A 12,684-nucleotide genomic window follows, 5' to 3' on the forward strand; every position below is an offset into this window, starting at 1 on the left:
CACTAACACTATTAATCACTAACATCAATCATTGTCACCACAACCATCATTATAAACCATCTCTACTATCACTAACAAACATAATTTTTTTTCAATTGAATAATAATTTTGTTGTATTAAATTACATACTTTTCTAATATATATTTAGTTTTTTATTTGAATTATATTTTTTATATTATTATATATATAATAATTTTTTATATACGTTATGATATTGAAAAACAAACTGTGTAAATCATTTATTTTTAGATATAGAGATAATATTTTAATCATTGAGAAATTTAGATTTACTTCAAAAAAAAAAAAAAACAAATGCAGCCTAAGGAGCATTTTCAAGCCTTTCTCTGATTTGAGCACTTTCAAGCCTTTCTTCTCCAACTTCACGTATGGACAAAACCAAATCTTAAAAACAGTAGCCAAAGACAAACTCGAAAAAAAAAACTGGAAAAGTGTATTAATGACTTTATTATATTCATACTCATTCCATGCCTATAAAAGTTGATGATATCATGGAACCTATAAAAGCATTTTATTAATTAATCAGTTCATTATTTGCAGTTTCACCAATTTCCTTGTCTTCAACACAGTATAATTATTTCTTCAGGTGCACTCCAAGTGTTTGATGAAATGCCTGAACGATGTTTTCACTCATTTCGACACCGACCCATTTGAGTTTTTCAATCATAAACCCCCTAAAAAGACTTAATTTCGGAAGCAGAGCGGCGATTTTCAAGCGAAAAGATATGGGGTCTTTTTGGGTTTTTAAGATTAGGAAGGGAAGAACTGAGGATAATTCATATTGCTGGTGTAGTAAAGGGTCGGGAAATGAAGGAGATATGGAGTTGGAAGCGGAAATTTTGGCTTTTATGGAGATGTCTGAGAACCCGAATGCGTTTCCAACAAGGAAAGAATTGGAAAAAGCTGGACGAATGGATTTGGTAGAAGCTATAAAGCATAGAGGAGGGTGGTTTTCGTTTGGTTGGGACTCTGAGGATGATGATGATACTAATAATGTGAATGTTAATGAAGTTGAGAATGTGGAAATAGATTTTGACATTGAGGAGTTTCGTAGAAGAGTTGAGAATGTTCAAGAGAGTGATTTGTTACATGGGAATGAAGATCATTTTCCTGGTTCTGGATCTTCTCTTTCTTCTCAGCCTGCTTCGTCCTCCGGTAGATCGGTGTGAGTTTCTTAAACTGAAATGTTATTTCTTTTAGTTATTTTTTTGGGCATAATACATGAACGTGACCTTTAACTTGCCTCAGCTTGCATCTCTATGCGCTCCAACTCTGGGAGTACATCATAAAGTTGAACAAGTAGATTCACATGTCCTACATGGAAAATCTCACGCGATCTGACAGGGGACGTGTGCATCTCACGCTTTTGCCATGTAGGAAACTTTTGTCTTCTTGTTCAATTTTATGATAGTTTAAGTGTCTAGTTGTGCACACTCAAAGTTGGAGGGCATAGATGTCAGCGGAGGCCAAGTTAAAGGGTGTGTTTTTGCATTATGTCTATGTTTTATTTCTTTCCTTTTGGTAATAAATGATTTATGGACCTTTCGAACGTGAATCCAGATTAGTTGGGCAGTAGACTCTGGATACATGATGCTTAACTTTTATGTTATGTTTGATCTTGTGGATGTCAAATTGTGCTTGTTATGCCATTTCACAATTTTTGCTAAAATCTTATCTGAGATATGTGCTTCTTTACTTGATTCGACTTTTATCATTAGGCACTGGCTTTAACATTTGTCTTCTACATGTAAACAAAAATAAAAGCTTAGCGTTGGTTGTTTGATGGGGATAGAACCAGACACGTGGTAAATGATGTGGCTTATAGTTTCAACTAGCCAACTGCCCAACTTAATAGAAGAATGAAGTAGATGTGATTAGAGAGTGAAGTGAAGTATGGCTTGGTAGCCCAGTACTACGAGTAACAACTGTGTGAAAGACAACTCAGGACGGCTGAAAGTAAAATAAGAAATAAGAAAGCATATCTCCAAATAATTATCTCCTAGCTATTAATTGCCGGTTCTGTTATGTTGTGTGAAAAATCATTCATTGGGTATCTTCTTTACTTCTTTCCTTTCTCTTCCCAATAGAAAAACTGTAGCAGAGGAAGATAGCGGGATTGAAGGGATATTGAGTCGTCTAGAAAAAGAAAGAAACTCATCTCTTGGTATTGATCTGGGAAAATATGGACATATTTCTTATAATTCAAGTTGGGACAACATAGATGATAGATGCTTTGGGACCACTGATCCAGGTAAATTTTTAATCAGAAAGCAGGATGACATGATACCAACAAAATAGTTGAAATATCTATTATTAAAGCATTGAGTTGTTGTTTAATCACTATAGCCTTAGTTTACCATGTCTTAGAAATCTTCAAAAAAATTTCAATCTGAAACTATCTCCCTTAACTTTTTGAACTAGAATATTTATTCTTGAGTATTTTGATCACAAACAGTTAAAGTTTAAATCATGATATGTCATTTCTGTTACATTGTAAAAGACAGGACTGACCTAGGGAAAAATGGTAGCCTCAGTAAAGGTAGTCCCATGAAAGATCTTCAAAGTGATGGGGAGCTTAACCGTAGCGTTTCACCAGCCATGCGGAGAAAATGGAGCACACAACGTGCATGCTTTCAGGATATAGGTTTTGAAGGTATTCTCTTTCTTGTGTCTAATTATGTGTATAGATTGTAACCTCGCTTTGGTACTATTTGAACAGCTGGTGAGGTTGCTCTAGGTAAAAGTTATATTGAAGGTACCAGCGAAGCTTTGGGAGATGATGTAGTTAATACCACAGATAGTAGAACCGATGCTTTACGAAGATTGAAAAATGATAACCACAATGAGATAAGCACTCGGCTACAACATTTAGAGCTTGAGCTATCCTTGACACTCCGCTCATTGAAATCCAGTAGTGAGGAGATAAGTTCGAAGGAGGTAGAAAATCTGTATCCTTTTTCTTTCTTGATAACTGTGGTGTATGACCCAGCTTTCTTTGCTTGCACCTCAACCAATTTTATGGGGTATATGTTACCTACTGCCAATACAGGTACCGAGTAACTCTGTCCACCAAGTTTTGGACAGATGGGTCTTTTGTTTCTCAAAATTGCTAACGAAAATTTCTTAGCATCATATAATATTTTTCTTCTTATGTAAAATAATGAACTAGCTTGGCTGTGTTTCCCTCGCGATGCAGTTATTTCCACCTAAAGGAATTGTGTATCTTTATTTTGTTCAATAGATATTGAACAGGGAATTTGTCGATAAATTTGTTTACCATGATTTGTTTGTAAACATTACATAATTTCTTGTCAACCCGCAATTTTGTATCACATTTCCAAACATTTTTTCTAACATCAACCTACCCAAATGTTCTCTTAGGAATTTAGACTCGATGTCTAAAATTGCTCCCTTCGACTTCACACCCTTTCCCTGTTAGGACATTTATTAAATAAAGGAAATTCCCTCTCAATATATACCTTGTGTTTTTAAATGAGGTTCACAATCTTTTAACATGGTATCCTGGATTCAAGTCTTACTCCTGCGATTAGCAAAAAGTATATCCAAATGCCTCATTCAGGAAAACGAATTAGGTCCACGCGTTAAATGCTGTGTTAAGACATAATTAAGTATACAAAAGTGTCCCTCCCTGGCAATTTGGGTCTTTTGGTGCGGTAATAACACAATCAGAAAAAGAAGAAAAGAGAAAAGAACATTGCCTGAAGGGTCCAAGGTTGTAGAAAGAAATTCTACTGTGGGAAAACTGACTTCTATTGAGGGTTGAATTATTTACAAAATATTCTCTTCAATGCTTCTGTCTAAAAGAGAAAATGCTTACATATTTACTATATAGACATCTCAATTGGAAATGTAGTTCTGCTAACTATTTACTCCCGTCGTCCCAATTCATGTGATGGTGTTCGATTTGGCACGGAGTTTAAGAAAGAAAGAAAGATTTTTGAAACTTATGGTCTAAAACAAATGCTTGCTTTGCTATGTGGCTATGTTTACAACGAAGAACGTTAACTGCTGCTCTATTGACTGGATGGGGAATTGAGGCTACCAAAACCTGTGTCTTGTTTCACCAGCATCCTGAGTCTCATGAGCATTTATTTGCCCAACACCCAGTTGCTAAGGCATTGTGGATTAGAGTTTGTATGTGGATCAGCAGATTGACCTTTAATGCTACATATTTGGGTGACTTTCTGCTGTGGAGTATTAACCATGCCATAGGTAAAGCTCAGCCACCTCAACTCTTCAAGATGGTTTTGCTGAATGTATCTTTTCCTTGTGGATTGAAAGAAACCAGCAACTGTTTGATGAAAGGAATAAAATAGTGGATCTTATGGCCAAGGATCTAGCATATATCTGCATCCTTCGAGGTCCAGCTGTATTGCAAACCTATTCATAGCTTACAGTTCTAGTTCTTTTTCTTTATGCCTGATCCTATTTAGTTTCCTGAGTTTTTCTTTTTAGATCTTAGCAAGGTGTGTTGGCTTTGCTAAACTCTGTAATGACATTTCTGGTAATTAATAAAAGTTGTTAGTTACCAGAAAAAAAAAATATTGAAAGGCGTCATTCCTTTTGAGACTACAATGGAAAGAATTTCTCATAAATTTGAATAAAGGGAGTATTGTTTAATGTGATAGTGGTAGTATTGTTAAGTAACTTCAGCCTTTCGTCCTTAGGATTTTGGAAGCTCCCCAAGTGATTCTGATTCATGGGAGTTTCAAGAGAATGAATTCATGAATGCCCAAGAGAGATTGAGGTCGATACGTGCAAAGTTGGCTGTGCTGGAGGGGAAAATGAAACTTGCAATAAAGTCTGGTCACGTCTCATTCATTTTAAATATACATACTTTAGGCTAGATATCTTAACCAAAACTGAGTTTCCCTCCCATACATTTGCAGTGATTTACAGAAGGTGTTAGACGAGAAGCAGAAGAGGATTGATAGGGGTAGTAAAGCCTTACAGTTCCTTCGTACTGCTCAGATTGTTTGGACCAACTCCGCCTCGGAGGTTCTTCTAGCAGGCTCTTTTGATGGATGGACAACTCAGGTTTCATCTTGCTTCCACATCAATAATAGGAAAATAGGAGACCACACTTTACTTTCAAAACGTCAAGCATAGTTTCATCTGACGTGCTTCTCCAGACCAACTTAATCTTATTTTTGTTGTTTAAGATGAAGATGATGTGTTACCAATGATTACTGTACAGACATCATCTTCTGCTTGGTTTAGTGTAGAAATGTCTCCTTAGAGTCAACATCTAGCATTTCTTGAAAATAATCTGAGGGAAGTTCACAACGTAGTCATATTTGGCTAAAGCAGGAAAGTCAAATAGTCTCTTTTAGGGGTAAATACAATTAATATCCAGTGCAATATGCTTTGTTGACTCAGCTCCAGCAAATCGCATGACTTTTGCCTTCACTATTTCCTTTCCTCTTTTCTTTTTTTGTAGTACGATTCAAGCAGGGTTTGCAAGAAGAGCTATGTATCTAACCACAGCAATATATCTGATTACTTATTAAGAAACTGCACCCTATTTAGAACTTGAATATAATCCCTTCATTTCAATTTACGTGTTAATTTTTTTAGTCTGTTTTAGAGTGCCACCTTTTTTGTATTTAGTAAGTTCTTTTTTCCAACATTCCCATTTTCCCTTCAACGATTTCCCTAATAGGGAATGAAGACTTTGTAGCCAAGGTGCACTTCGTCAATCCTTGCTGAAAAATTTATAAGATGGCCTATAAAGTGTTTTACCCTTGTTTTCCAGAAATCACTTGGAAAGCAGGAGAGGAACTAGATAATAATATTTTGTCCTCAAGTTAAACAGTTTTGTGTTCCATCAAGTAGATTTTCCTAAGGTTGTTCTTAAAGCAACAAATGCCTTTAAGAATGATGTCTCGCGGTCTCTTAATAATGAAAACTGCACATTTCTAGTTTCCCTAATCCCTAAAAGGCGTTGTACGAACTTTGTGATGTTGATATCAAGGAACTTCTTGTCCTTGACTAGCAGCATGATACGATGCATTGAAATGCAGAGGAAGATGGAAAAATCGCGCACGGGTGTTTTTGCTGTAAACCTGAAGCTCTATCCAGGCACTTATGAGGTAGGTTTTAATGATTGCAACGAATTTGATAGCATACTGTGTTATCCTGTGACATACCGAGCCTCTCATTTATGTTCTTGCAGATCAAGTTCGTTGTTGATGGCATATGGAAGACTCATCCTTTGAAGCCCATTATTCATAACAGCGGGCATGAAAACAATCTTCTCATTATTACATAAAAGCCTAGAATTTGAAAGATCAACATATCCTATGTTGTTAAAGGACACATAATTTTTCTTCTCTTGGAAGTCTTACCAAGCGGTGATTGTTGTTGCTACTTGACAAATGTTTGATCATGCAATCTTAGGTTCCATGTAAAATGTTGTTGTCCATCCCCTCACCATTCTTTAACCCCTATACAATACAGGTTTTTTACCTGGTGATACAAAGCATGTCCTCAAAAGATCTGAATTAACTTGATCTTCGGTCTAGTAAAAGTTGAAATTCTTTGACCCATTTGCTCATTCCATCTCTGGACCTGTGGTATATATCTAGTTGGTTTGTTTACGTGCTGATATCTCTTGAAAGAGTCGTGACCATATCCTTTTTTTGGTTCTATCTTTTTCAAGTTTTCGTTCTTGTTTATTCATATTTTTGGTTCTCGTTACTTATGGAAGAGTGAGTTGTGAGTTAATTATGAGTGTCCCCAGTAATGAACCCAATCTATTGAACAGAAAATGATATACTCAAGATACTAAAATGATACAATGTAAGGCCTTCTCTAGAAGGAATTAGAGACTGTAGAGGAAGATGAATGAAGGAAAACATAAGTAGAAACAGAGGAGAGGAAGAAAATATATAAGTTATACAATTAATGGGGTAAAGATTACCCAAGTGACATTTACAAATAGGTCACCACTAGATTGCCCAAAAGACATTTACAAATAATCCTTTGTAAAAAGTGAGATTCATAATATTAAAACTAAATAAAATTACCTTTAACAATAGGTAAAGTTGACCCTATAGTGTAAGTTGTCACGCTCGTTTACATAGTTGGTGGATATTTGAGTTAAAACACAATAAAACAAAAAGGATTTACCTGATTATCTAATTTTGAGTTAACTTCTCTAACTACTCCGGCTATGTTGTTGTTCTCTAACTACTCTGATTTGGTGACTAACTTTCATTTACCTAATGTATCTTCCATCATGAAAAAAACAATAACGTGGGGCTTACGGCTATTCTGTTGGATTTACTGGCTTGATCTTTTGATTTTGGGTAAACTACATAAATGGTATTTTTTTCTCCCTCATGAGAAAAGTTATAGAAAACTATTCTTACTTATTTGTTATGTAGATTTTTATTTATTTGTCCCTCTATACCTCAGATAACTTTAAACAACTCTTCATGTTTATTTATTTTTGACTTTTATTTTTTTCTCTTTTCTCTTTTACTTTGATTATTTAAAAAAAAAAAAAAATTCTTAACCTTTACTTTTTTCCCTTTCTCCTCTCTAACTTCTATTTTTTTTTCTTTTCTTAAAAAAATCTCGATCTTTATTTTTCTTTTTTTGTGTGTGTTTTTTTCTTCATGTTTTTCTTTTTTCGCAACTTCTTTTCTTTTTTCTCAAGTTTGTTTTTTTCTTTTAATTTTTTTCCTTTTCTCCTCTTAATCCTATCTTTTTTTTTCTTTGATTTTTTAGTTATCTTTTTTTAGTTTTTTCTTCTTTTTTTCTTTTTCCTCAATTTTTTTTATTTAAATTTTTTGTTGATTTTATTCTTTTTGCTCAACTTTCTTTGATTTCAATTTTTTCTTCTTTTTTTTTCTTTTCCTCAACTCTTATTATTTTTCTTTTTCTTTCTCTAACTACTTTCAAAAAACAAGTTATGCTCCATGCAAAAGAGTTACACTACCGCATTATATTTTGATTTATGAGATATTCTATAAATCTTGCCTTAGAGGCAGAACTTAACCCAATGACTTTCAATAAAAAGTTATGTCTTGTGGGTAAGGGTTGGCATTACCACATTATTTTTTAATTTATGAGATGTTCTATAACTATTGCCTTAGAGGTAAGACTTAGCCCAATGACTATCAAACAACAAGTTACGCCCCATGGGCAAGAATTGATGCTACTACATGTGTTTTGATTTATGAGATGTTTTATAACTCTTGCCTCAGAGGCAAGACCATCAAACAACAAGTTATGTTCTATGAGCAAGAGTTGGCACTATCATATAGTGTATTGATTTATGAGATTTTCTATCACTCTTGCATTGGAGGCAAGACTAAGACCAAGGGCTTCCAAAGAACAAGTTACGTCCCACGAACAAGACACCACCACATTGTGCTTTGATTTATGAGATGCTCCATAACTCTTGTTTAGAGGCAAGATTTAGTCCAAGACCATCAAACAACAAGTTATGCCCCATAGGCAAGAGTTAGTACTATCATATTATGTATTGATTATTATCTCATAGGCAAGACTTAACCCAAGGACTTTTAAACAAGAAGTTATATCCATGAGCAAGAGTTGACACTGCCACATTGTGTTTTGATTTATGAGATGTTCTATGACTATTGCTTTAGAGGCAAGATTTAGCCGAATGACTTTCAAACAACAAGTTACACCCCATGGGTAAGAGTTGACATTACCACATTGTATTTTGATTTATCAGTTGCTCCATAACTCTAGTCTTAGAGGCAAGATTTAGTCCAAGGACCATCAAGCAACAAGTTATGCCCCATGAGCAAGAGTTGACATTGTCATATTGTGTATTGATTTATGAGATTTTTATAACATTTGCCTTAGAGGCAAGACTTGGACCAAGGACTTTCAAACAAAAAGTTATGCCTCATGGGCAAGAGTTGACACTACCATATTGTGATTTGATTTATGAGTTGTTCTATAATTCTTACCTTAGAGACAAAATTTAGCCCAAGAGCCATCAAACAACAAGTTCTACCATATGAGCAAGAGTTGACACTATCATATTGTGTATTGATTAATGAGATGCTTTATAACTTTTGCCTTAGAGGCAAGACTTAGACCAAAGGCTTTCAAACAACAAGTTATGCCCCATAGACAAGAATTAACACCACCACATTGTGTTTTGATTTTGAAGATGTTTTATAACTCTTGTCTTCTAGGAAAAACATTGCCTAAGGACTTTCAAATAAAAGTTACACCCCATGGATAAGAGTTGACACTATCACATTTTTCCTTTATTTATGAGATATTCTATAAATCTTCTCTTAGAGGCAAGACTTAGTCCAAGGACTTACAAATATCAAGTTATGCCCCATAAGCAAGAGTTAACACTACCACATAGTGTCTTGATTTATGAGATGTTCTATAACTCTTGTCTTGAGACAAGAATTAGCCTAAGGACTTTCAAACAACATGTTACACCCTATGGACATGAGTTGACACTATCATATTGTGTCTTGATTTGTGAGATGTTCTATAAATCATGTTTTAGAGGCCAAACTTAGCTCAAGAACTTTCAAATAATAAGTTACGCCTCATGGGCAAGACTTGATACTACCATATTATGTCTTGATTTATGAGATATTCTGAAACTCTTACCTTTGAGGTAAAACTTATCTCAAAGGACTTTCAGACATCAAGTCATACCCTTAAAATTACTTTGATGTCAAAGAAAGAAGATTACTTTGCAAATTATCTAACTTTCTGTTCATTAACAAAATATAATAGAAGTTAAGAAAAGAAAAAAAAATAAAAATTAAGAAAAAATAAATAGGAGGAGAATAGAAACAAAAAAATAATAATAAAGACTGACAAAAACAAAAATGAGAAGAAAGAAAAAAAAAAATAAAATTCGAGAAAAATGAAAAAAAATGAAAAAAATGAGAAATGATAAAAAAAAATAAAAGAAAATAAAGATTGAGACAAATAAATTTAAAAATTTTAAAAAGAGAGAAACAAAAACTAAAAAAATATTTGAGAAAAAAAAGAAAAACAAAAAAGAAAAGAAAAATAAAAGGTGAGACAAATGAATTAATACAAGAAAAAAGAAAGAGAAAAGAAAAAATAAAAATCAAGAAAAAATAAAAAGAGAGAAAAAAAGAAGAAGAAATAAAAATAAAAGTTGAGAGACAAATGAGCATGAAAGTGTAAAAATATTTGAGGTGTAGAGGGGCAAAAATATATATATTTTATACATAAAATGAAGGAAGACTAGTCCTTAAAGACTTTTCTTACGGGGGACCAAAAAACAAAGCCACCACCATGGGGCCATCCATGTAATTCCTGTTTGATTTTGATGTGTTTTCATAGGTTAAACAGTTTTGAGTCTAATTGATATGGTTACACCAACACTTTTGTTCCAAATAATCTGCTTGAGAACAACTCTCCTCAATTTAAGGCGCATTTGAAGACAATAAAATTTGAATAAAAAATAATAATCGGGACAAAAAAATATCACAATAATCATTATTTAATTTCAAATATGTGAGTGTTATAATATTTAATAATCCTCTGATTTTTCTTTTCAAATATAAAAAGAAAGGCCTTCGAGCTTGATCTTGAATAGTCGTGAATTTAAACTTGACTTGTGAATTTGATGGACTTGAAGAACTTAATGTTGATTTGTGAACTTGTTGACTTTGATCTTGACTTGTGCTTGAATTCAAGGGTTTTTGAGCTTGATCTTGAATCGCTGTCTTGATCTTGAGTCGCCTTGAACTTGAGGATATGAATGCTTGAACTTGTAGCTTGCAAAGAAATTTGTGGTGTTTGATCCACGAGCTCTTTTTTGCTTTTTATTTTTTTATAATTGTTGGTCCTTTTCTAAATTATGAGTCTCGTATTTATAGTGATAGGATGAAAGAGCTAGACGACGATGGGCTTCTTTTAGCCAATTAGATTTAAGTGACATGGTGACCTTCGATTGATTGGAATGTGTCACTCATACACATGGCATGTTTTAATTGGACTTTGACTTCATTAGGCGCGTTGCATCATTTTGACATGTGCATGGTCCTATTGTCTCCTTCATTTGACTTGGCATGCTGCGTCATTCGATACGTGGCACCAAATTGGGCCTCTAGGATAAAATTTCATCTTGGGTTTAGCAAAGTGAGCCCATCATTTGTAGCCTAAATTAATGAACTAGCTCAACAAAAAATAAATTTTACTTAAATCCATATTTTTTTGAATTTAAATAATTAATTCAATTATATTAATTCACAATTTTATTTAGATTAATATAATTAACATTTATATGATTACAAATACTTTCAATTCAAGGATTGTCGAGATTTTAATTTTTCGAAGACTAGGCTCAAAGATTAACTTGATGTTTTAATTACTTTGATATTTGTGTGCAAAAATTATGACGAACCACTACGTGCACAAAAACTATCATGGACATGTTGAACATGCAAAATTTCTTTATATTTGTGGCATCCATTATTCGTTGTCTTTTCTTTATTTTTGGTCCTCAAACTAAAAAAGGAAAACAAATGGATTGCCTTTTTGGTGGTATTTAATACTGCTCCTTCTTGCTTTTAAGATAGAACTGTACAACCCTTTATTTGTTTTGCGTAGCCTCATGAACTCTTTTCTTTTTTCAAATGAGAATTTTTTTCCCACCAGATCACTTGTATTATAAACTAATAAAGAAAAGACAAGAATAACAAAGGAGACAAGAAAGACAACTTCTTATTTTTCTTGAGAGATTGTATTGAGGGATTAGGGGTGAATTATAATAAAGGAAAAATCTCTTTATTTATAGGAAAAGACTAGCTTGGTCCCAAAGTCAGGGTTTCTATTTTTTCTCTAAGAAAACATAGACATTCATTATACTACAAATATATTCATAATACTCCCCTTGAATATCTATTAGATAGATAATGTGCCTCGTTAAAACCTTACTAGAAAACCTCATTTAAAAATCTAATGAAGAAAAAAGAGTACCCATCTTTAATAATACGTATTTTGGCTACCTCGTTAAAAATCTTACAAGGAAAACTCAGTGGGATATATTATTGAAAGAAAAAAAGTATAGACTGTATTGTCTCCCCTTGATGAGAACATCAATTCAAAAATTTGAAATCTTCACATTTAAATCTTGTGCATTATCTTCTTGAAAGTTGTAGTTGGTAGATGTTTTGTGAATAAATAAACTATATTATCACTCGAATGAATCTATACATGCTGATATTGTCATTCTTTTGGAGCTCATGTATGTAGATAACATAGACAAAATGTGCTTTATTCGTTCTCTTTTTATGAATCCTTCCATTAGTTGTGCTATGTATGTGACATATTTATATATGTGGGTATTTCAAATCATATTTTTCTCGAATGAGATGTATCATTAACCTCAGCCACATATATTTTTGATTACTTTATGAATAGTCATTATCTCAGTCTGATTTGATTATCATGTAAAACAACATGGTATGAAAGTAACCTTTTATGACAATAGATAATATGTTGTATCGAACTTTTATGTCTATCATAATGAATATCATGTATATTCAAAAACATTACCATATGTGTTGGAATAACCACATTCTTATTAGTCCTTTCATTTGTCTTATGCAAGTGATCTTGTTTCAGTATCTCCATATTAGAGTAAAACTA

The 12,684-nt window shown here is 33.3% G+C and overlaps 1 protein-coding gene across 9 annotated transcripts; it reads left to right on the plus strand.

Moving 5' to 3' along the window:
* The first annotated feature begins 210 nt into the window (after window positions 1-210).
* LOC107856919 (protein PTST homolog 2, chloroplastic) lies at window positions 211-6,595 on the plus strand. 9 transcript variants are annotated; one of them, XR_001670744.2, is made up of 8 exons: window positions 280-1,183; window positions 2,106-2,269; window positions 2,519-2,671; window positions 2,738-2,955; window positions 4,707-4,840; window positions 4,929-5,076; window positions 6,038-6,131; window positions 6,215-6,242. XR_001670744.2 is itself a non-coding variant. In XM_016701880.2 (8 exons), exons 1-8 carry the CDS (start codon window positions 639-641, stop codon window positions 6,308-6,310), a joined length of 1,527 nt encoding a protein of 508 aa, XP_016557366.1. In that variant the 5' UTR covers window positions 280-638; the 3' UTR covers window positions 6,311-6,595. The 9 variants fall into 9 exon arrangements, 7 of the variants coding, with proteins under 7 accessions (XP_016557369.1, XP_016557366.1, XP_047262265.1 ...); XM_016701880.2 differs by having other exon boundaries at window positions 6,063-6,131; window positions 6,215-6,595; XM_047406309.1 differs by having other exon boundaries at window positions 2,756-2,955; window positions 6,063-6,131; window positions 6,215-6,595.
* The last annotated feature ends 6,089 nt before the right edge of the window (window positions 6,596-12,684 follow it).

This window comes from Capsicum annuum, chromosome 1 (genome assembly GCF_002878395.1).
Source record: "Capsicum annuum cultivar UCD-10X-F1 chromosome 1, UCD10Xv1.1, whole genome shotgun sequence".
Taxonomy (NCBI): Eukaryota; Viridiplantae; Streptophyta; class Magnoliopsida; order Solanales; family Solanaceae; genus Capsicum; species Capsicum annuum.